This window comes from Oncorhynchus mykiss, chromosome 17, assembly GCF_013265735.2.
Source record: "Oncorhynchus mykiss isolate Arlee chromosome 17, USDA_OmykA_1.1, whole genome shotgun sequence".
Taxonomy (NCBI): Eukaryota; Metazoa; Chordata; class Actinopteri; order Salmoniformes; family Salmonidae; genus Oncorhynchus; species Oncorhynchus mykiss.
Genome location: NC_048581.1, coordinates 52,807,693 through 52,833,353, shown reverse-complemented (window position 1 = coordinate 52,833,353; position 25,661 = coordinate 52,807,693). Strand labels below are relative to the sequence as shown.

The 25,661-nt window shown below is 40.9% G+C and overlaps 1 protein-coding gene across 9 annotated transcripts in view; it reads right to left on the bottom strand.

The window, feature by feature from the left end:
* Positions 1-23,196, bottom strand: part of LOC110494076 (calcium-dependent secretion activator 1) — a 164,695-nt gene extending 141,499 nt beyond the window's left edge. For 6 of the 9 annotated variants that reach the window (XM_021568778.2, XM_036950117.1, XM_036950118.1 and 3 more), the window contains exon 1: positions 22,592-22,936. In XM_021568778.2, coding sequence (XP_021424453.2) covers positions 22,592-22,936 — 345 coding nt within the window. Of the gene's footprint in view, positions 1-22,591 lie in introns of all 9 variants that reach the window. The other 3 variants (XM_036950119.1, XM_036950120.1, XM_021568782.2) reach the window with 1 other exon arrangement.
* Positions 23,197-25,661: the final 2,465 nt, after the last annotated feature.

The window sequence follows — 25,661 nt, the reverse complement described above, 5'->3', positions numbered from 1 at the left end:
TGAGCTGTGTTGCTTTTACGCCAAACATAACGTTTTGCATTGTTGCCAAAAAGTTCAATTTTGGTTTCATCTGACCAGAGCACCTTCTTCCGCATGTTTGGTGTGTCTCCCAGGTGGCTTGTGGCAAACTTTAAACGACACTTTTTATGGATATCTTTAAGAAATGGCTTTCTTCTTGCCACTCTTCCATAAAGGCCAGATTTGTGCAATATACGACTGATTGTTGTCCTATGGACAGAGTCTCCCACCTCAGCTGTAGATCTCTGCAGTTCATCCAGAGTGATCATGGGCCTCTTGGCTGCATCTCTGATCAGTCTTCTCCTTGTATGAGCTGAAAGTTTAGAGGGACGGCCAGGTCTTGGTAGATTTGCAGTGGTCTGATACTCCTTCCATTTCAATATTATCGCTTGCACAGTGCTCCTTGGGATGTTTAAAGCTTGGGAAATCTTTTTGTATCTAAATCCGGCTTTAAACTTCTTCACAACAGTATCTCGGACCTGCCTGGTGTGTTCCTTGTTCTTCATGATGTTCTCTGCGCTTTTAACGGACCTCTGAGACTATCACAGTGCAGGTGCATTTATACGGAGACTTGATTACACACAGGTTGATTGTATTTATCATCATTAGTCATTTAGGTCAACATTGGATCATTCAGAGATCCTCACTGAACTTCTGGAGAGTTTGCTGCACTGAAAGTAAAGGGGCTGAATAATTTTGCACGCCCAATTTTTCAGTATTTGATTTGTTAAAAAAAGTTTGAAATATCCAATAAATGTCGTTCCACTTCATGATTGTGTCCCACTTGTTGTTGATTCTTCACAAAAAAATACAGTTTTATATCTTTATGTTTGAAGCCTGAAATGTGGCAAAAGGTCGCAAAGTTCAAGGGGCCGAATACTTTCGCAAGGCACTGTACATATTACAGGGTTTGAGTGAATGTAAACAGAGGACAGAGAAAGCTAAGCTAAACCCGCCACAGATACACAGCAAAATGAACGAGGCGTCTCCTAAAGTAGGTGCCACAGATATCAGGACAGCGGTCGAAGCAGGAGACCTTGAGGAGGCGGCCTCCTCTTTCCTGAGTGAGTGAACAGGGAAATGGCTCGGTTTAAAACAGGTTGTGGATGAAGGGAGAAAGCGGGGGGGGGGGGGGGGGGGGTATTGAGTATGTTGAGGGAGTGACCGGTCCTGTACCTCACTCGCACACACGCACGTTCACACACAGCCCCTGGAGGACCTTGGCTGCTGCGCTACACTGGTGTTGTTGTTGAGAATGGGAGAAGGTGAGGGGAAGGGCAGGAGTGTACGTGTCGTAGGAGGGGAGATGGGGAAGAGGGGCAGGAGTGTATGTGTGCTAGAAGTGAAGGATGGAGAGGAAGGAGGGAAAGAGAGGAGTGGATGTGATCCAGGGGTAGGTGGGTACAGCTGAGGTTGTTAATGATCCAGCTATAGCTCATGAGCTCATGCCCCTGTCCCTCTGTCTCTCCACTGGAACAAGACCATTCACTATCACTACTCTGATTCTGTTCTCTGTCTTACCACTCTATGTCTCATCCCTCTCCTACTTCAATCCGTTTCTCTTCTCATCTCTTTTCTCCCTCAATCCATTTCTCCTCTCTGGGTTTCATCCCATTGCTCCAGTGAGCCTTAGACCACGTCTCAGACAATAACAAGCAGATGAATGGCACTGGAGATACTGTATCTGTCAAGCCATGCATGGGAGGACACTCTGATTGGGACTTCAAATCAACCGCTATCATTTAATGGCTCTCCTAGCTCACTAAAACCACAGCCTAAGCTTTAGCTCAGTGGACTAAAACAGTCTTGTGGTAGGCATGAGTCTGTCACACTAGCTCAGTAAAAGCATAGCTATATTCTCCAACAGGACAGCCTGCAGATGTCAGATTTTAATTTGAGCCAGTTTGCTACAGCTGGAAAATAATCCTGCAGGAAATGTGAATTGTTATGTGGATTATAATTAATGGATATTTTTATAGTAGTTGATGCATTTTTTCATAAGAGAAAATTAATGCAGAAACATGTTTTAAATGTCCTGCATTGCAGGAAAGTTCTCCTGCAACAGGGTGTTCAAAATATAATCCTACATCTGTAGGAGGTCTTGTGTTGTGTTTTATATGTGCTTTCCAGAGCCACTCTAGAGCCACTGTCTAAGGCCTCTATTCTAGGGGTGAACACAAACCGTAGGCGTGGGTGGATCACATTAATCTCAGTACTAATTGAGCTGTCCGTTAGGGAGAAGGACGAAGTACTGTACAGGCTTTAATGGGCTCCCTGGGGCCACATAGAGTGAACATAGGTTTACTAGTAATTAATGAGTTACAGTAGCGTACACCTTGAATAATGCCTGCCTGACTTTGGCCTAAACAGCTCAGAGCAGCAGGAGCAGGGGAATCAGGGCACGTCACTGCTAATATAAACATAGACTCACACACACACACACACACACACACACACACACACACACACACACACACACACACACACACCAACCTCTACAACCCAAACATAAACATACACACTCACACTTTCTGTGTCAATATCTTCATCTTTTGAACATTACCCTTCCTGTACATTAGCTCTTTTTCACATTGCCTGTTTTTGTTTTCAGCTAGATAGCTGTCAAAACATGGTTTAACATGGCTAAACATAGACATGCTCATATGTTTGCTTATTCCTTATTATTCAATTCATCCTGCATGCCAGGGATGTTATATACAGTGCCTTCGGAAAGTATTCAGACCCCTTCCCTTTTTTTCACATTGTGTTACTTTACAGCCAATGTAAACAAAAATATTAAATCATTTTAAAAAATCGTCAGCAATACCCCATAATGACAAAGGGAAAACAGTTTTTTCCATTTTTTTGGCAAATGTATAAAATATAAAAAAGAGATACCTCATTTACTTAAGTATTCACACCCTTTGCTATGAGACTCGGAATTGAGCTTAGGTGTGTCCTGTTTTCATTGATCATCCTAGAGCTGTTTCTACTACTCGATTGGAATCCACCTGTGGTAAAGTCAATTGATTGGATATGATTTGGAAAGGCACACACCTGTCTATATAAAGTCCCACAGTTGACAGTGCATGTCAGAGACAAAAAAACAAGCCATGAGACCAAAGGCATTTTCCGTAGAGCTCCCGAGTCAGGATTGTGTTGAGGCACAGATCTGGAGCAGGATACCAAAACATTTCTGCATTATTGAAGGCCCCTAAGAACACAGTGGCCTCCATCATTCGTAAATGGAAGAATTTTGGAACCACCAAGACTCTTCCTAGAGCTGGCCGCCCGGCTAAAATGAGCAATCGGAGAAGGCCCTTGGTCAGGGATGTGACCAAGAAGCCGATGGTCACTCTGACAGAGTTCCTCTGTGGAGATGGGGAAAACTTCCAGAAGGACAACCATCTCTGTAGCACTCCACTAATCAGGCCTTTATGGTAGAGTGGCCAGACGGAAGCCACTCCTCAGTAAATGGCACATGACAGCCCACTTGGAGTTTTCCAAAAGGCACCTAAAGACAGACCATGAGAAACAAGATTCTCTGTTCTGATGGTGGTGGCCGCATCATGCTGTGGGGATGTTTTTCAGTGGCAGGGACTTAGAGACTGGTCATAATCGAGGCAAAGATGAGCGGAGTAGATCCTTGATGTAAACCTGCTCCAGAGCGCTCAGGACCTCAGAATGGGGCAAAGGTTTAACTTCCAACAGGACAACTACCCTAAGCGCACAGCCAAGACAATGCAGGAGTGGCTTCGGAACAAATCCCTGAATGTCCCTGTCATCTGAAATCCATAGATTTGGGCCTAATTTATTTATTTAAATTGACTAGCTCCGTAACATTTTTGAAAATGTTGTATTTATATATTTGTTCAGTATGTATATATACAGTATATTCACCCTCTGCAGTAACTTCATGGCCTCCTAGGGGGCTGCGGAGCCCCGGTTGAATACCCCTTCATTAAATGGTTGTCTGGCTGGCTGCTACTGCCTGAGAAGAATAGGTAATGACTAAGGAAAGAAAAATAATAAGTAATATTAACAACTGAAATATTTTATTACAGTAATGTAATGTTAATAAATGATGGTTAATAAGTGATACACAGTATTAGGCATTCTCTACCATCATGGGGCTCTTAATAATTATTTGATTCTGTGTTGTTAAAGCATTCAACCCACTGTCAGCATCAGGGAAAAGGCAGGTGGTGGCTGAGGGAAGCTCTATTATTTCATAATGCATTTCATGTTTTCAAACATGATCGAAACCAAAATGGAAAACTTTGATTATTTAAAAAAAACACTAATCATTCAGCACTAGTAACAGATTCATCTTTAGGTGGAGGCTTATACTGTTCCAGACACTGGCTGTGTTCTGATTATCTACCTTTCTACAGAAGTGTGCACTCATTCACCCACCCTCATGCATTTAAAAGCATTACATTGGTGCAAGGATGGTTGGAGAGCTTTTCCACCATATTCCCTAACCAGTCCCAGTTTAATAGTATCCACATCTCAGTCATATACACTGAAAAACATGGATATTGAATTGATAAATAAGCAGTAAAACAAACAAGTTAAAACATAAGTGAAAAACAATTACAATATTTACATTTACGAATAAGTGGAAATGACTTTTAAATCTATGAGGGACAGTGTACAAGCTCACATTATGAGAGTGAATGAGGGGAGATGGAGGGAGGGAACATGTTATTGGAATAAAATGCAGCCCTCCATGGCTATTTAAAACCATACTACCTAACGCCATCTATTCCCTTCATTATCCATACTTGTATATATCGCCCAGATCTGACCCTGGCTTTCATGTGGCTAATGAGCTGGGCCGATCCACTTCACTTAACTTGTTACATTAATACAGCATTAATGCTCCAAATCCTAACCGTTCATCAGAGTCTCTCCTCACTGAACACCTGTGTCCCAAATGGCACCCTATTCCCTACACTCTTTTGACCCACTTGAAACAGTTACTTCGCTACATCTCTTTCCCATCTTTACATATTTTTCCTCTTTCTCTTTCGTTCAGGTTTCTTGCCAATTAGTGGTCTCTCTTCCGTCTCTGTGCGCGTTGATCGACCAAACGGCAGCCAGCCCTCATCCCTTTGAACAGAGTCTGACCATTACGCTCACTTTGTCCGTCAATCCATACGATCTTTGCAGCCCAATCTCTTGATCTGTGTCCGATATCATGCACCACGTCACTGGTAGTATTAGTGATGAGAATTAGAGAGCAGTCTTTATTCAGCTTCTTTCCATCTCATCTTCACTTCAAACACTTAGACAAACACTCAGATAGACATACAGTGGGGTCCAAAATTCTTGATACCCTTGATAAAGTTGAGCAACATATTTTTATTTATTTAACTAAGGCAAGTCAATTAAGAACAAATTCTTATTTATAATGACGGCCTAGGAACAGTGGGTTAACTGCCTTGTTCAGAGGCAGAACAACGGATTTTTACCTTGTCAGCTCAGTGATTCGATCTAGCAACCTTTTACAGGCCCAACGCTCTAACCTACTAGGCTACATTAATACATTATTCAAATTCTGAGCTTTATCTTATTCAAATTTGATTGTATTATTTTATACCAACACAATTCCTCAGAGAAAGAGATTTTATTTAACAATATTTAACTAAATGTTTTATGATATTGAAGAACACAATGGGAGGGATCTTAGACCATTCATCCATACAGAATCTCTCCAGATCCTTGATGTCCTTTATCTGCGCTTATGGACTAACCTCTTCAATTGAAACAACAGGTTGCCTATTGCCGTCTCAGTCACCAGATCTCAACCAAATTGAACACTTATGAGCGTTCTCCACCACTATCAGTTACATGTAGCTCAGTATTTGAATTATTCATTTTATACAGTAATTTTTGCTCATCTTTATCAAGGATGTCAATCATTTTGGACCCTGTTGTATATATAGACATGCACATTCTGTCCCACAATAGGTCAACAGGTCAAAAGAAAACACACACAAACACTAGCCATGCTAATTTCCATACTATTTCCAGAAAAGGCCATTTTGGCACATCTTTATCAGAATCATTAAACGACCGGTGAGGAACAATCGGCATGCGGAGGATCAGAGGAGCAAATTGAATATAGGCTTTACTATATTCCAAGAATGCTAATTTAATCAATCTCTTAAATGCGCCACTGATTTGCATCCCAATCTGGTTCACAATGAAATCATCAGGCTTGTGCTGCATAGCTCCCCTGCGGTTGTTCCCCGTTCCCAGGCAGCAGAGGAGTAGCCGAGGAGCAGTGGTGGGGCACTGGACCCGGGAATTAGTCGGTTAGCTCATCTCATGACAGTCTATTGTGGAGAGTCAGCGACACATAAGCAGATGGGTTGATGGAGGTTTGAGTAAAGTCTCAACTGCAGGGAATTGGTGTTTCTCAGATGGATGGATGAAGGGAGGGACCCTGCACTGAGCATTGCACCCCCCTCCCCATACTAAGGTAGAATTTGGTTTGAGTAATCCACTGACATTCTTAATACCCAAACAAACTCTAGTAGAAAGTCCAGCCACAGAGGCATTGTCACAAGAGGTGACACTGAAAATGTGTACTTAAAGTGGAACTGACAGCATTTTAGCATCATGAATTTTATTAAAATCTGTTCATATACACCCCCAGGAAGAATATGACACTTTAAGGGCCTGCCATCCTTCACTTTGAACTGGACTTTGTGTTTACAGGCAGTTGCAACAGCGCGACTTTCGATAATTAGAACGCATTCGGCAAAAGCCACAAAATACACTTTAATGGATTTCTGCAAATATGTTAAAACCAAAGGAGCCCTCTTACATTTGGGAACTTTACAGTCTTATTGATCAAACAACCATAAAATGGTAGGCTAACTTTCCCTATATGCACATCATAAATACACATCAACAACAACAAGATCAACAACTAATGCTAACCAGAGCAAGATTAGCTAAAATCTAACGAAGGAACATTAGATAAAACCTCTCAAACTTTTTCAGCTAGTTGGCTGTCAAAATCACACTGATAAACGATGGGGAACAGCCTGCTCGTACTTCTGCAGCTTGCCTGCTAATGCATGCGTTGTCCCAACCAAGCACCCAAGCTAACTGGCTAAAGTTAGCTAGCTTGCTAGCTAGTTACTTCCAGACTCAAATGAGAGAACACCTCACTGACTATTTTACTCGCCCTAGCAGAGCTGGTTAGGCTGTTTCCATGTTATATAGAGGGTTCCTGACTAACTCTTAACTTTTTTTGCCTACATATACTGACACCGGTCATATTAAATGAGTCTTGCACATTCGTAAATTCATCAGTTATTCTGCGCTCTGGCACACTCAGACAAGAGTGCTATGAAATCGGAGTTTATAGCTAGACAGAGTGAATTTGCAAAAGCAAGAGGTATGCTAACTGAATAACAGTCGATGAATAACATTCATTCAACATAGTTGAATGAGTTGCATCTCTAGCTGTGTAGCCACCAAAAAAACGATATGAGGGGAAAAAGTCACTCACTCACTCCTCCAATGACATGATGTCCTGCTAGCAGCTAGCTAGCTATGTAGATAATGTTAGGCTCTGTGTTTTAGCTTGCTACTTAAATAGCTACGCTAGAATATTAGCCACGTTATGACTGACTTGTGATCATTGCCCTTGCTAGTTTGATTATAATAACATTCCCAGCCTTAGTTATATTCATACAGTGCCTTGCGAAAGTATTCGGCCCCCTTGAACTTTGCGACCTTATGCCACATTTCAGGCTTCAAACATAAAGATATAAAACTGTATTTTTTTGTGAAGAATCAACAACAAGTGGGACACAATCATGAAGTGGAACGACATTTATTGGATATTTCAAACATTTTTAACAAATCAAAAACTGAAAAATTGGGCGTGCAAAATTATTCAGCCCCCTTAAGTTAATACTTTGTAGCGCCACCTTTTGCTGCAATTACAGCTGTAAGTCGCTTGGGGTATGTCTCTATCCGTTTTGCACATCGAGAGACTGACATTTTTTCCCATTCCTCCTTGCAAAACAGCTCGAGCTCAGTGAGGTTGGATGGAGAGCATTTGTGAACAGCAGTTTTCAGTTCTTTCCACAGATTCTCGATTGGATTCAGGTCTGGACTTTGACTTGGCCATTCTAACACCAGGATATGTTTATTTTTGAACCATTCCATTGTAGATTTTGCTTTATGTTTTGGATCATTGTCTTGTTGGAAGACAAATCTCCGTCCCAGTCTCAGGTCTTTTGCAGACTCCATCAGGTTTTCTTCCAGAATGGTCCTGTATTTGGCTCCATCCATCTTCCCATCAATTTTAACCATCTTCCCTGTCCCTGCTGAAGAAAAGCAGGCCCAAACCATGATGCTGCCACCACCATGTTTGACAGTGGGGATGGTGTGTTCAGCTGTGTTGCTTTTACGCCAAACATAACGTTTTGCATTGTTGCCAAAAAGTTCAATTTTGGTTTCATCTGACCAGAGCACCTTCTTCCAGTTTGGTGTGTCTTCCAGGTGGCTTGTGGCAAACTTTAAACAACACTTTTTATGGATATCTTTAAGAAATGGCTTTCTTCTTGCCACTCTTCCATAAAGGCCAGATTTGTGCAATATACGACTGATTGTTGTCCTATGGACAGAGTCTCCCACCTCAGCTGTAGATCTCTGCAGTTCATCCAGAGTGATCATGGGCCTCTTGGCTGCATCTCTGATCAGTCTTCTCCTTGTATGAGCTGAAAGTTTAGAGGGACGGCCAGGTCTTGGTAGATTTGCAGTGGTCTGATACTCCTTCCATTTCAATATTATCGCTTGCACAGTGCTCCTTGGGATGTTTAAAGCTTGGGAAATCTTTTTGTACCCAAATCCGGCTTTAAACTTCTTCACAACAGTATCTCGGACCTGCCTGGTGTGTTCCTTGTTCTTCATGATGCTCTCTGCGCTTTTAACGGACCTCTGAGACTATCACAGTGCAGGTGCATTTAAACGGAGACTTGATTACACACAGGTGGATTGTATTTATCATCATTAGTCATTTAGGTCAACATTGGATCATTCAGAGATCCTCACTGAACTTCTGGAGAGAGTTTGCTGCACTGAAAGTAAAGGGGCTGAATAATTTTGCACGCCCAATTTTTCAGTTTTTGATTTGTTAAAAAAGTTTGAAATATCCAATAAATGTCGTTCCACTTCATGATTGTGTCCCACTTGTTGTTGATTCTTCACAAAAAAATACAGTTTTATATCTTTATGTTTGAAGCCTGAAATGTGGCAAAAGGTCGCAAAGTTCAAGGGGGCCGAATACTTTCGCAAGGCACTGTATGTTTTTGTCCAAAATATTGAGTCATTGAAACTGAAACAGTGCATCCAGAATGGAGGCAGCAAACATTGTACCAGGACAGCTTTGATTTACAACCTGATAGCAAAAAATGTTGAACTACCAAGAAATGTATTGATTAATTATCATGCATTGAAATTCATCCATCTATTCTGCCAACAATGCTTTAGTGTACGTCATGGAATGTTGAGTCAAATATAATCTATTTTTAAACCTCTTATACAATTGTTTTTGTAGCATTAACTGTGTAATTGATATTTTTGTCTGATATTATGATTGTCTGATTCATATCTGCAAAGTAGTTAAAACACTGTCAGTTCCACTAAGTAAAATACTGATACTTAGAATGTAATTTATTCAAAAGTAGCCCTCTAAGAAACTATTAAAAAAATAAAGAAAGAAGTGTCTGGTCAGAAAACAACTTGAGTACTAGTTACAAATTGTGTTTGCAAATGTTTTATACCTTATGGTAAGCTGTGACAGCAAACAAAAAGAACAACAACTTAGTGCAATTGATTTGACATTCATTTCTTATTTAAACCTGCCAGCACCACGACCAACACCACTTGTTGACAGACTGTGCAATTCAGAGACAAACTCACAGAATAGGCTATTTTGACAGAAAAACATGAAAAACTATTACTAACATGGCATTCGTGTGTAGTTGCCCTTTAATTAAATTGCACACATAGCAAGAGACAGTTGTGTTTGGCTAGCAGTGTTTCTGTAGCCTACTATAGGCTACAATGTACAGCGATGTATATATGATGGCAGAGTTTGCAAAACAAATGCTGATCCAATTGATACAGTACAAATCATCAGGATATCATTCTGCCAGGTAGGTCTACTTTGCAGTCAACATTTAATTGGGAAAGTTTTTTTGGGAAAGCCTTACAAAATGTAATTCAAATAGCACATGACTGAATTGTGCATCGCAAAGATTTAACCAAGACTTCAGACTTGCCTGACAATCAGACTGAGATACCTCTGGTTCACAGTCTGAGATTAATGGAATACGTTTGTTTGGAAAATTTCTTCTCACGAGCTGTACGAGCCAGAATGTTGATTACGATTATGTTTTAACTTACTTTACCGGTTGTCCGTGCGGTTGGTTCTTTTTCAAGTAGGAATGTGAGACAATATATCCACAGAAAGGTATAATTAAATCACCTTATGAAAGCACTGGTTGTCCATTCAGATTTCTATCACCTGAAACATGCACAGAACCATGTAAATACATGCACCAGCTCAGCAAGTATGCATGCGTGGCGTGTATGTATTATCATCTTGTGAACATGCTTTAGGTGATAGAAATCTGAACGCACTACCAGCGCTTTGAAAAGTTGATTTAATTATACTTTAAATTGTCTCACATTCCTACCTGCGACAGGACCAACCACACGGACAACTGGTTAAGTAGTGCCTGAGTTCAAATATAATTTGATTCAACATTCTGGCTTGTAGAGGTCGTGAGAGGAAACATTCCTGATTTAAACGCTAATTTCTGCCCGATAGAGAATTGAATGCATTTCAACTTCAGGTTCCGAGGAAAACTTCTGACCAAAGCATACCCATTGCTGCCTTAGCATTTACTGGTAGATGTCATAAATTGAAACTTCTTTCCTACCGACCAGACCGCTGTCGTTCTTTTGTGAGCTGCTCCACAGACAACCAGTTGACAGCTGCGCACTCTTGCTGCCCGTAAAATGATAACCTATTCTGCTCAGGCTGTGTGCGTCATAAAGAATCTACATAACGAACTAACAGCTTAAGGAAGTCATCTGTTTTTTCATCAGATATATAGTCTCGATAGAAAATAGCATAATTCCAATTTTTTCTTTCACTGGCCCAAGCGGGCCACTGACATGAAAGATTGACTGGCCCAGAAGGTTTCCAAAACCTCACCGGGTCAGTGGGCAGCCCTGCAACATCATATATTTAAGTAATAAGGCTCGATGGGGTGTGGTATATGACCAATATACCACAGCTCTTATGCACAACGCAGCGCCTAGTGCCTGGACACAGCCCTTAACGGTTATATATTGGCCATATATCACAAACCCCCGAGGTGCATTATTGCTATTATAAACTGTTACCCTACGTGTTTTGTCATACCCTTGGTATACCACCTTTAGTAGTGGTTTCTTTGCAGCAATTTGACCATGAAGGCCTGATTCACGCAATCTCTTCTGAACAGTTGATGTTGAGATGTGTCTGTAACTTGAACTCTGAAACATTTATTTAGGCAGCAATTTCTGAGGCAGGTAAGTCTATTGAACTTATCCTCTGCAGCAGAGGATTCCTTTCCTGTGGCAGTCCTCATGAGAGCCAGTTTCATAGCTCTTGATGTTTTTTTGCGACTGCCCTTGAAGAAACTTTAAAAGTTCTTGAAATTTTCCAGATTGACTGACCCTCATGTCTTAAAGTAATGATGGGCTGTCATTTCTCTTTGCTCCTGAGTGGTGCAGCGGTATAAGGTTAAGGCACTGCATCTCAATGCAAGAGGTGTCACTACAGACCCTGGTTCGATTCCAGGCTGTATCACAACTGGCTATGATTGGGAGTCCCATAGGACGGTGCACAATTGGCCCTGCGTCTGTCACGACTTCCACCGGAGTCGGTCCCTCTTCTTGTTCGAGCAGCGTTCGGCGGTCGACGTCACCGGCCTTCGAGCCATCACCAATAAACTTTTCATTTTCCATTTATTTTGTATTTGTTTTTTACACACCTGGTTTCAATTCCCCCATTGCATGTTCATTATTTAACCCTCTGGTTTCCCCCATGTTTGTGTGCTTGTTTGTAAGGCTGTATCTGACGGCTGGTATATTGTTGGCGGGATTTGTTATTGACGCCCGTTTATTTCGTGGTTCCGGTATTTTTCCAGCACCATAGTATTGTGTTTGTACTGGTGTTTTGTTGAATTAAATACCTTGTCTACACATCTCAGCTCTCCTGCGCCTGACTCCTTTCACCAGTTACCCACAGCCTAGACAGCGTCGTCCATGTTTGGCCGGGGTAGGCCGTCATTGTAAATAAGATTTTGTTCTTAACTGACTTGCCTAGTTAAATAAATAAAATACCAATTATTTGAGCTGTTTTGCCATAATATGGACATGGTCTTTTACCAAATACGGCTGTCTTCTGTATACCAACCCTACCTTGTCACAACACAACTGATAGGCTCAAACACATTAAGAAGGAAAGAAATTCCACAAATTAACTTTTAACAATGTACACCTGTTAATTGAAATGCATTCCAGGTGACTACCTTATGAAGCTGTTTGAGAGAATGACAGGAGTGTGAAAAGCTGTCATCAAGGCTAATCGTGGCTACTTTGAAGAATCTCAATATAAATTACATTTTGATTTGTTTAACACTTTTTTGGTTACTACATGATTCCATATGTGTTATTTCATAGTTTTAATGCCTTCACTAGTATTCTACAATATAGAAAATAGTAAAAATAAAGAAAAACCCTGAAATGAGTAGGGGTGTCCAAACTTTTGACTGGTACTGTGTGTATATATATATATATATATATATATATATATATATATATATATATATATATATATATATTATTGTTTTCCCCTACTTCTAAAACCAAAGTTGCACCCCTATGCTGACAGAGTTCCAAGAAAATGACTAGTTCCTAAAAACAATGACTTGAGTACATGTAAAGTGTTACTTATAGCGTGTTACTACCCACGTCTGCATTGAAATAATGTAACGTATGAATAATGTACATACCATATGTATATGCATACACACGGACTCAAACATGTTTGGTTTTTAACAAAACACCCATTGACAGCAAAGCAGCACTGTTTACAGTATGCCACCTTTCCCTTTAGCTGAGAGAGAGAATAAGAGCTTTCAGACTGAATAAATTATTTTTCACGTGCCTCAAAAGGAGGCGACAGTCAGTAATTGCCCCATTATGTTGTGTCTTTCACAGGGTCACTGCGCTGCACTTCAGCCCGGCACATTTGCATCTGCCTTTGCTGCCTCCTCTGTCAGTCTGTCTGTCTGTCAGTCAGTCAGTCAGTCAGTAAGTAACCAGGCCTCTTTCACACTGATAGCCCCAGTGAACAGTTCTGTTAGTGTGCCAGCCACAAGTCCTAATAACGGATTATGATGCTGCAGCCTAGCTGCTCCTCTCGTTCGCCAGGCAGTTACACAGGGGGACTTTCAAGTCCTTTCATTACCCAAATGCTTTCATCCTATTCCTGTGACTAATGTGGAACTATAGGAAATAGCCATAGGCTGTATATTATTTTTGTATGTATCCACCATCGGGCAAATGTGAAAAGTGGTGAGCCATTGGTTTGATTATCAATGGGCTTCCAAAGGGAAATGATATGTAACGATAAATGTAAGTCTGGATTAATGAGAAAGGGTAATGACTACACAACAGTTCGTTTTTTTTTGTTGGAATTAATCCTGTGTAAATGGATAACAACTACAATTATGAATACAATAACAAATGTTTTTTTTAAATAACATTATAGCTTTAAATGTCTTTATTCAGTGATCAATGTTTTTCCTTCTTTAAAAGGAAATATATGAAACAAGGGGTACTGGAGAATTACTCCTTTACTACTACAGAAATGCACGTTGCAGAAAATCACAAATACTCATATACTGTATTTCTTGTCTCAAATTCCTTTATATCAGTGAGCTTTCAGTGAGGTTTCAATCTGGAGCCATAGAAAAGACTATATTTTATTAAGTCTGACGCCAAACTCAGTCACAAGAATAGATCAGTGAAGTTCAGAGCAATGATTTCATCTTTTACCTAATGGTCTCAGTTGGTAGTGACATTTATGACTCATGGTGCTGAGTAGACTGAGTCAGAGGTTTGTGTTCCAAATGGAAGTCTATTTCCTATATAGTGCACTAGGGTCCATAGGGCTCTGGTCAAAAGTAGTGGACTACATAAGGAGTACGGTGCCATTTGTAATGCAGCCATGGTTCCACTGTGTGGTTCCTCTGTGGGGCTCAAAGAGTAGGTAGGCAATATGGTAATGGCTGGTAAATGTGTCTGTCTGGCTTATCAGTTCCCTATCTAGAAGTTGAGACTTAGCATTAATAACTTACAGTAATATCTGACTTCAACCTTTATTTCAATCTAAACTCCTCTGCTCAGTGTCCAGTGGATTTGGTAACTCTATATCATCATATAGACATGGTTGGCTACAGTTCTCGACTTGGCAGAAGCTCACCGGAGCTGAGTACCGGTACCTCAAATGTTCTACTGCTTGAGCTCCTTTTCCTCTTATAGAATATAAAATAAAACGTATCGTGAAGCTCCTGCGTCCACATGAATATAAACAGTATTGGAACCTAATATGAGTACCAGCCCCTATTTCTGTCCAAGTCAAGCACTGCTTGTCTATACAGTTCATGACCCCCTAGAAAATATGCAACTGCATGCATTTCGTGCATACAGGGAATGTACAGTATGCTATTGAGCTGGAAACTAGTCATATCAACAGGGCTCAGAATTGCTTGCATTCCATGATCAAAGGCAGCGTCTCTAGTAAAGGATACCAGATAGCTGTATGTGGCTTCCATTCAATCTATGTATAATACACTCCATAGTGGCACGTCCACGTTAGTTCCTTTTTTATGTATCTATTTTAGTTTGGTCAGGGCGTGAGTTGGGGTGGGTATTCTATGTTTTCTATCTCTATGTGTTTGGCCTGGTATGGTTCCCAATCAGAGGCAGCTGGCAATCGTTGTCTCTGATTGAGAACCATACTTAGGTAGCCTGTTTTCCCATTTTGAGTTGTGGGTGATTATTTTCTGTTTAGTGTTTTGTGTGACTACGTGACAGAACTGTTGCGTTTTGTTCTACTTTTGTTTTTGTTTCAGTGTTCCGGTTATAATAAACAACATGGACACTTACCACGCTGCGCATTGGTCCGATATTTCCTACTCATCCTCAGAAGAGGAGGAGAATCGTTACACATAGGCACTGTGGTGGCTTCCATTTAATCTATACATACATTCAATAGGATTGACATACCTATAGATAAAGTTTATACATTCATATACACCACTGTTGCTAGTAGAGATGGGGATAAAAGACAGTGGTGGCTGGTGGTTCTTTGAATTGGGGGACGGGCTCATAGTAATGGATTGGAATTCATGGAATTGTATCAAACACAGCAAGCACATTTCCATGTGTTTGACGTGATTCCATTCCATTTACTCCATTCTGGCAATTATTATGAGCCGTCCACCCCTCACCAGCCACAGGTTGGCATTTAGTGGGTTGACTCATGTACTGGGAGAAACTCTGAAGGGTAGTCACTAGCTGTCATAGCCACAAATTCATAAAATCAGATTTTAAACCTAACCCTTAACCCTAACCTTAACCACACTGCTAACAATCTGCCTATAACCCTAACATTAAATTAAGACCAAGAATCTCATTTTTGTTTTCATTAATTTTTACAATATACTGCCAATTTTGACTTTGCAGCTGGCCCATCTAGTGAAAATTGCTCTGCTCTGCCTCCAGGACAAGAATCATCCCAATAAACGTCAACCTGCTTACCAGCCTCCTCTAATAGGAGATAATAATATGTAAATATGCTAAATGCACTTTATCCCATCATTGCGTACAATGCAGTGCAGTGCTGACTTACTCCCATGAGTCATCACAGATATGAAGAAGCTTTTGTCTAGCATTGAGTGAACAGGAATTAACTGAGGCTTCATCCCAAATGGCATCCTATTCCCTTTATATTGCACTACTTGTCACCAGGCCCCATAGGGCTCTGGTCAAAAGTAGTAGCGTACGGAATAGGGTGCCATTTGGGACATAGCCTGAATGTGTGCTGTGCCTCATTGTGAATGTGTGCTGTGCCTCATTGTGAATGTGTGCTGTGCCTCATTGTGAATGTGTGCTGTGCCTCATTGTGAATGTGTGCTGTGCCTCATTGTGAATGTGTGCTGTGCCTCATTGTGAATGTGTGCTGTGCCTCATTGTGAATGTGTGCTGTGCCTCATTGTGAATGTGTGCTGTGCCTCATTGAAGAACAGACAGATATTTATGAGACCTGAACAACTTTGACATTTTCCTCTTGTGGTGCATTGTCTCTGACATGACAGGAAGTACTGTACGTAGATATTATTTTAATATAGGCTAGTGAAATGAATTTAAGACTGGTGTAATACTGCATTTTCTCCTATGGTATAGAGTGGGGTTGTTGCAACATTGAGGCAAAATAAGAAACATAGACCTACAGTGCCTTCAGAAATGATTAATACCCCTTGACTTAATCCACATTTTGTTGTGCTACAGCCTGAATTGTAGTTTGTTTGCCTAAACATGACCATCATCCATATACCACATTTTTACCAAACTTGTTTTTTTGTGTTAGCAATTGGACATTGTTCTTAGTTACCCCAAGTTACCCTATACGTTTCGTGAGATAATCTTAATCAGCTAACCTCACTTTTGGTGAATATTTTGAAGCATTCATGTTATCAAAACAAGTACATAAAGCATATAAAGATTTCATAATTCATAAAGATGATGTTAACTGACTAATATTATCTCATAGAAAAAAACATAAAATATATCCTAAGCCTGTATTAACCTCAGGCCTTATTTTTGGCGTATATCCCAAAATCACATTCTTTACCCATTAATTTCCAAAACCGGAATGGCGAACGAACCAGAAGTAGAAAATGCTAACTAATTTCTGTTTTTCAGGACTACAAGCTGGCGAGTTCTATTGGTGTGGGTTTGTGCACTAGGTCGGTAGAGGTAATAAGATAATATAATGATAATACCACAGGCTAATTGCACTAATTACATTTTGGATTTTGGGCATTATTTGGAAAAGCATCATTTAGGTACCGTTGACTTGCATTGCAGTTACCCCGGGAGGCTAGTTACCCAACGTTACCCTAAGATCTCCTAAACCTGTGTTTACCACAAACCTTATTTTCAACGCTTATCCAAAAACCCTACAAAAAAACGATGAAATTCCCCACGGGCTTTGGCCTAGTAGCCATGCCTCATGGTGGAGTTAGCCTCCGTTAGTGCTTACAAAAGGACGCCGTTATGAAAATTTGAGCCAATCGCCATGGGTCAATACTTTTGCTTTTGATCATAGGAACCATTGATCGATACCCACTCATCCACAACATGCATCAACATCTTAATTACAATGGGAACTATTACATGTAGCGATGTACAGTGCATTCAGAAAGTACTCAGAACACTGGACTTTTTCCACATTTTGTTATGTTGCAGCCTTATTCTAAAAGATGTAGTTTTTTTTAAAGTATCCTCATCAGTCTACACACAATAGCCCATAATGACAAAGTGAAAACAGATTTTTTTTTTTTTTTATGTTTGCAAATTTAGAAATCATTAAAAACAGAAATACCTTATTTACATACGTATTCAGACCCTTTGCTGTGAGACTCAAAATTGAGCTCATGTGCATCATGTTTCCATTGATCATCCTTGAGATGTTTCGACAACTTGATTGGAGTCCACCTGTGGTCAATTCAATTGATTGGGCATGATTTGGAAAGGCACACACCTGTCTATATAAGGTCCCACAGTTGACAGTGCATGTCAGAGCAAAAACCAAGCCATGAGCTCAAAGGAATTGTCCGTAGAGCTCCAAGACAGGATTTTGTCGAGGCACAGATCTGAGGAAGCATTGAAGGTCCCCAATAACACAGTGGCTTCCATCATTCTTAAATGAAAGAAGATTGGAACCACCAAGACTCTTTCTAGACCAAGTACCCGATGGTCACTCTGACAGAGGTCCAGAATTCCTCTGTGGAGATGGGAGAACCTTCCAAAAGGACAACCATCTCTGCATCACTCCACCAATCAGACCTTTATGGTAGAGTGGCAAATGGAAGCCACTCTTCAGAAAAAGCACATGACAGCACACTTGGAGTTTGCCAAAGGGCACCTAAAGGACTCTCAGAACATGAGAAACAAGATTCTCTGGTCTGATGAAACCAAGATTGAACTTTTTGGCCTGAATGCCAAGCGTCACCTCTGGAGGAAACCTGGCACCATCCCTACGGTGAATCATAGTGGTGGCAGAATCATGCTGTGGGGAGGTTTTTCAGTGGCAGGGAATGGGAAACTAGTCATGTTTGAGGGAAAGATGAACAGAGCAAAGTACAGTGAGATCCTTGATGAAAACCTGCTCCAGAGCACTCAGGATCTCAGACTTGTGCGAAGGTTCACCTTCCAACAGGACAATGACTCTAAGCACGCAGCCAAGACAACACAGGAGTGGCTTCAGGACAAGTCTCTGAATGTTCTTGAGCAGCCCAGCAAAAGCCCAGACTTGAACTCTATCGGACATCTCTGCAGGGACATGAAAATAGCTGTGCAGCAACGCTCCCCATCTAACCTGACAGAGCATGAGAGGATCTGCAGAGAGAAATGGGAGAAACTCCCCAAATACAAGTGTGCCAAGCTTGTAGCATTATACCCAAGAAGACTGGAGGCTGTAATCGCTGCCAAAGGTGCTTCAACAAATTACTGAGTAAAGGGTCTGAATACTTATGTAAATGTTATATTTCTGATTTTCTTTTAAATAAATTTGCAAACATTTCTAAAAAACTGTTTTTGCTTGGTCATTGTGGGGTTGATGTAGATTGATGAGGGGGAAAAAACGATTGAATCAATTTTAGAATAAGGCTTTAACGTAACTAAATGTAGAAAAGATCATGGGGTCTGAATACTTTCCGAATGCACTGTAATATTGAAGAAACCGTTATTCCGTTAACCATTCTAGAATTTTCCTGTTTTCTTGTGGACGTGTTGCGTCGGTTGGGCAGCATCCCATGACCGTTGATAAGTGTCCACCGACAGACATCAGTACAATATGTTCTCAAAATCTGCCATATCTAGCCTACACGGTAGCTTACACCGTAACAGAAAACAATAAATGATACAGTAATTTGGGGTATTATCAACAGTAAAATACTCTGAAATGTTTTACAGCAGCATGCTATAAATTATGCTGCATTGTGGGAAGATGTTGTGGGCGGAGCAAATAATTGCTGCATTTCAAATGGTACTGTAATTCCACACCAAAAAAGCAACAAAAAATAACTTTGACCACTAGTGGTTGCATGGTATCGCTGTTTCTGTCTCATTAACATACAGTGCCTTGCGAAAGTATTCGGCCCCCTTGAACTTTGCGACCTTTTGCCACATTTCAGGCTTCAAACATAAAGATATAAAACTGTATTTTTTTGTGAAGAAACAACAACAAGTGGGACACAATCATGAAGTGGAACGACATTTATTGGATAATTCAAACCTTTTTAACAAATCAAAAACTGAAAAATTGGGCGTGCAAAATTATTCAGCCCCTTTACTTTCAGTGCAGCAAACTCTCTCCAGAAGTTCAGTGAGGATCTCTGAATGATCCAATGTTGACCTAAATGACTAATGATGATAAATACAATCCACCTGTGTGTAATCAAGTCTCCGTATAAATGCACCTGCACTGTGATAGTCTCAGAGGTCCGTTAAAAGCGCAGAGAGCATCATGAAGAACAAGGAACACACCAGGCAGGTCCGAGATGCTGTTGTGAAGAAGTTTAAAGCCGGATTTGGATACAAAAACATTTCCCAAGCTTTAAACATCCCAAGGAGCACTGTGCAAGCAATAATATTGAAATGGAAGGAGTATCAGACCACTGCAAATCTACCAAGACCTGGCCGTCCCTCTAAACTTTCAGCTCATACAAGGAGAAGACTGATCAGAGATGCAGCCAAGAGGCCCATGATCACTCTGGATGAACTGCAGAGATCTACAGCTGAGGTGGGAGACTCTGTCCATAGGACAACTATCAGTCGTATATTGCACAAATCTGGCATTTATGGAAGAGTGGCAAGAAGAAAGCCATTTCTTAAAGATATCCATAAAAAGTGTTGTTTAAAGTTTGCCACAAGCCACCTGGGAGACACACCAAACATGTGGAAGAAGGTGCTCTGGTCAGATGAAACCAAAAGTGAACTTTTTGGCAACAATGCAAAACGTTATGTTTGGCGTAAAAGCAACACAGCTGAACACACCATCCCCACTGTCAAACATGGTGGTGGCAGCATCATGGTTTGGGCCTGCTTTTCTTCAGCAGGGACAGGGAAGATGGTTAAAATTGATGGGAAGATGGATGGAGCCAAATACAGGACCATTTTGGAAGAAAACCTGATGGAGTCTGCAAAAGACCTGAGACTGGGACGGAGATTTGTCTTCCAACAAGACAATGATCCAAAACATAAAGCAAAATCTACAATGGAATGGTTCAAAAATAAACATATCCAGGTGTTAGAATGGCCAAGTCAAAGTCCAGACCTGAATCCAATTGAGAATCTGTGGAAAGAACTGAAAACTGCTGTTCACAAATGCTCTCCATCCAACCTCACTGAGCTCGAGCTGTTTTGCAAGGAGGAATGGGAAAAAATGTCAGTCTCTCGATGTGCAAAACTGATAGAGACATACCCCAAGCGACTTACAGCTGTAATCGCAGCAAAAGGTGGCGCTACAAAGTATTAACTTAAGGGGGCTGAATAATTTTTGATTTGTTAAAAAAGTTTGAAATATCCAATAAATGTCGTTCCACTTCATGATTGTGTCCCACTTGTTGTTGATTCTTCACAAAAAAAATACAGTTTTATATCTTTATGTTTGAAGCCTGAAATGTGGCAAAAGGTCGCAAAGTTCAAGGGGGCCGAATACTTTCGCAAGGCACTGTATGTTGAGGTGCGTCTTATGAGAGGCTATATTTATTGCACCCATGAGTAAGAATGATATACCAATTTAACTAATGTGGTGATACCATCAACTTATACAAGGTACCAATTGAAGAGGCAGCAAGCTTTTAAACATTTTTGCCATATCCTTTTGGTCTGTTTTGCCCAGTAGTTGCTTCCAGTTTAGAAGCCTTTATTAAGACTTCTAGAAGTGCAAGTGATATAAAATAATAAATGTGTATTAATATGCTGTAATATGTACCATTTCACCTAGCAGCCAACCCTATAATTACAGTAAAATGCTGATGAAATACAGACCCCTCCCCTCAATGAATTTCATTCAATCATGCTATGATTCATTCATTCATTTCGATTACAGTAGCATTTACATTTTTTTACAGTATAATGCAGTCAATTTTACATTATTGTACTGTGTCATTACTATATATAGTATATTAGGTATACTGTAATATGAAATACAGAATTGTACTTGCCACCGAGCAGCCTGTAAACTGTCAAATTCACAGTAACCCTTTTAGAGGGTATAGGAACAGTTTATATATTTTTTTAAATAAATATGGGGTATATATTTAAGGCTGAATGTATTCACCAAACGGCGGGAAATGGACCATTTATGGTTTATCTAAGCAGTAGATAGGTCACGTATTGTGGACACGTGACCAAATCAAATATTAACAGAAACGGATTAAATAATTAAATTTCTATGAGGAAAAAGGTATTAGCCCTATGCTACAGGCTGCCTGTATTATCCCCGCAAAAGAGAAAATATGCAGGCCTCCCGAATGTGTTCAATGTTGTCCGGACCTTTAGGGCTTAGGCTACTACTATAAGTCACCTTGGGAAAATGAATGAACTGGGCAAGTGACGGCGCAAAAAGGCTACGATTTCATCCAACAACCGGAGTAGCACACACAGCTCAAGACCGCGAATGAAAACTAGTCACATGACTGTGGTGATGCGTAGAACTGCAATGACACTTATTTATTTAGGTTATATTCAAAATATTCCCTTCCGCAATAGAAGTGTATAAATTACACTGTGCATGGTTTGGATGATGTGCAAGGCCCCGCAGTTGATGACTGTATGTAGAAACGAATGTTTTATCTAACAGCCATCTACATGGCTCTGCAGTGCTGATGGTTCAATACGAACCCACATCATAACTGTCATTAGCCTATGCATGGCTGAATTCAGCTACATTCTACATTCATGTAAACAGTGTATGAAGGAGAAGGTCAATGGATAGCTATTGCTGTGATATGATGGTAGGCTATTTAGTGTGAGTTTGTGGGATAGTATGGGCTTATTATTGACGTAGCCTTTATCCGGCCTTTTTTAGGTCCTGTAAGAGAGCATCTAGCTAATCATTGATGTGAAAAGTAGGCTATTCGTTTACACGTGATGATTTACGTCCATTCCACCGTGGGTGGCTTACCTTCTGTTGTCGTCTCGCCATATCGGTGGGCTGTTTTGCATTGAAAGGGTATGCAATGCACCGCATCACAAATACATATAGTTGCAACTTCTTTTTGCGCTCCTCTTCTTCCTTCTGCAAATTCGCCTCCTCTACCTTCTCCTGCTCGCTGGCAGCTGACGGGCTCGGGCTGGTCGGGCGAGCGCTACTGCGGCTGCTGCTGGGCGCAAGACCGCCGGAGCTCTCGCTGGTCCGGCTTGGAGAGATGCGGGCTCCGCTCTGGGGTGCCGATGCCTCCTTGTGATGGTGTTCCTCCTCCACCATCCCACCATCCGATTCCTCCTCACTGGATGACGGATCCAACATTTTGCTGCCTTACAGAGGATGTCGCCTTGCAGAACTCCTATTCTCAATATTTGTGAATTTGATAAAAATTCGTATTGTAACCTAAACTGAATTTAAACCTGTATCTGCTTTAGAATTTAATATAATCCTCGAATCGAAAGAAAACTGAATCTGTTGAGTCTTTTCTAAAGGATGCCAGAAAATACTACTTATGCATGGAGAGAGCTGAGATGCTGCACGCGCACAGACACAGCACATCAATCTCCGCCTGCACCACAGACGCGGATGTGCGAGAAGGAGGGAGGGAGGGGGGCGCCTATGAGTGAAAGCAGCGGATGTGTGAGGAGGGGGGAGGGGCGGCTATGAGTGAAAGCAGCGGATATGCTAGAAAGGGGGGGGGGTGGGGGGGGGGGGGGGGGCTCCTATGAGTGAAAGCAGCTCCTTCAATGAAAAGCGCGAGCGATGGCCTCTTCCTGTCAGCAGAGCTCTAGAACAGGCGCAGGCGCGAGAAGAGGAACTGGCCATGGTGCTGAATCTGTTCGCTGGCGTCTGCCTTCGCTCGGTAGAGTAATTGTATATATTTATTTTTTATTTAATATTTTATTTAAATAGGCAAGTCAGTTAAGAACAAATTCGTATTTACAATGACGGACTACACCAGCCAAACCCAGACGACGCTGGGCCAATTGTGCGCCGCCCTATGGGACTCCTAATCACGTCCGGTTGTGATACAGCCTGGCTAAAGCAAGGGTTACTTACACCCGTTGACTTTGAACGAATGTCGATTATTGACCACTGTATTGGTTGATGTTTTGTTACAGTGTACTGTGTCCACTGTACCAATCACAGGAGGCCTACATTTTTTCACATCTCTATTTCAAATTAATTTACATGAATTCACAATTCAATTCAGTTGGGGTATAAGGTACATGTAAATACACTCCCCTATATGTATTTGTTTGGACAGTGAAGCTAACATGCTGACCACACCGCTGGCCTCACGTGCACGAGATTTGCAAAATATATGTACACATACATGTAATTCAATCATTGCATCCGCACTGCTGGCACGTGTCAACGAGCATCTGCATAGCCAGAAGCTAAAATAGAACTTGGTTCCACTTGTGACGCTGGACATGCTGCAAGTCCCGCCTCGCCCATCTCCTCATTGGTTTTTAGGAGCACAGTTCATTTAAAGATGAACTGAGGTCCCAGCTTCAGTCCAGCTGGTGATGGTAATACACCTTAAAGTTGGTTGCCAACCTGCCATATGAAGTCCAAAGAAGAAGAAGCCTGACGGAAGAGATTACTAGTTCCACAACATTTTAGCCAATTACCTAGTTACATCTGCCAGGAGGGTAAAACGTGGCTGCAAGTGTATCTTCCAGTAAGACAATAGCCCCAAGCACACAACAAAATCCACAAAGAAATGGTTAATTAACCACAAAATCAAAATGTTGCAATGGCCGTCTCAGTTTCTGGACTTCAACCCCATTGAAAACTGTCCTTAAGCACAGATGAAAGATATGAAGGATCTGGAAAGATTCTGTATAGAGGAATGGTCTAAGATCCCTCCCAATGTGTTCTCCAATCTCAGAAAACATTTTATTTTTAAATGCTCCCTGTCATTATCCTTGCAGGGTGAAGTTGCTGGAGTATTGAAAATAAGCGATCCAATCAATTTGACCTCTCTTTTTTATTACTTGTTCAACTAAATCTAAGCTGTTGTATAGGTATAAAATAAAATAAGTTTTATTTTAAAAATGTGCATACAATGGCAAGAAAAAGTGTGAACCCTTTGGAAATACCTGGATTTCTGCATAAATTGGTCATAAAATCTGATCTGATCTTCATCTAGGTCACAACAATAGACAAACAGTATTCTTAAACTAATAACAATTATACGTTTTCATGTCTTTATTGAACACAATGTGTAAACATTCACAGTGCTGGTTCGAAAAAGTATATGAACTCTTGGATTTAATAACTGGTTGACCCTCCTTTGGCAGCAATAACCTCAACCTAACATGGTCTGTAGTTTCAGATCAGACCTGCTATATTCTTGGAATATCTAGTGTGAACCGCTCTCTTGAGGTCATGCCACAGCATCTAAAATCGGGTTGAGGTACGTTTTTTAAATATTTTTATTTCACCTTTATCCAGGTAGGCTAGTTGAGAACAAGTTCTCATTTGCAACTGCGACCTGGCCAAGATAAAGCGTAGCAATTCGACACATACAACAACACAGAGTTACACATGGAATAAACAAAATATACAGTCAATAATACAATAGAACAAAAGAAAACAAAGTACTGACTGGGACACTCCAGAAGGCGTATTTTCTTCTGTTGAAGCCACTCTGTTGTTGATTTACTTCTTTGTTTTGGGTCGTTGTCCTGTTGCATCACCCAACTTCTGTTGAGCTTCAATTGGCAGACAGATAGGCTGACATTCTCCTGCAAAATGTCTTAATAAACTTGGGAATTAATTTGTCCTTATATGATAGCAAGCTGTCCAGGCCCTGAGGCAGCAAAGCAGCCCAAACCATGATGCTCCCTCCACCATACTTTACAGTTGGGGTGAGGTTTTGGTGTTGGTGTGCTGTGACTTTTTCTTCAGACATAGTGTTGTGTGTTCCTTCCATCCAAACAACTCAACTGTAGTTTCATCTGTCCAAAGAATATTTTGCCAGTAGCACTGTGGAACATCCAGGTGCATTTCTGCTAACTTCAGATGTGCAGCAGTG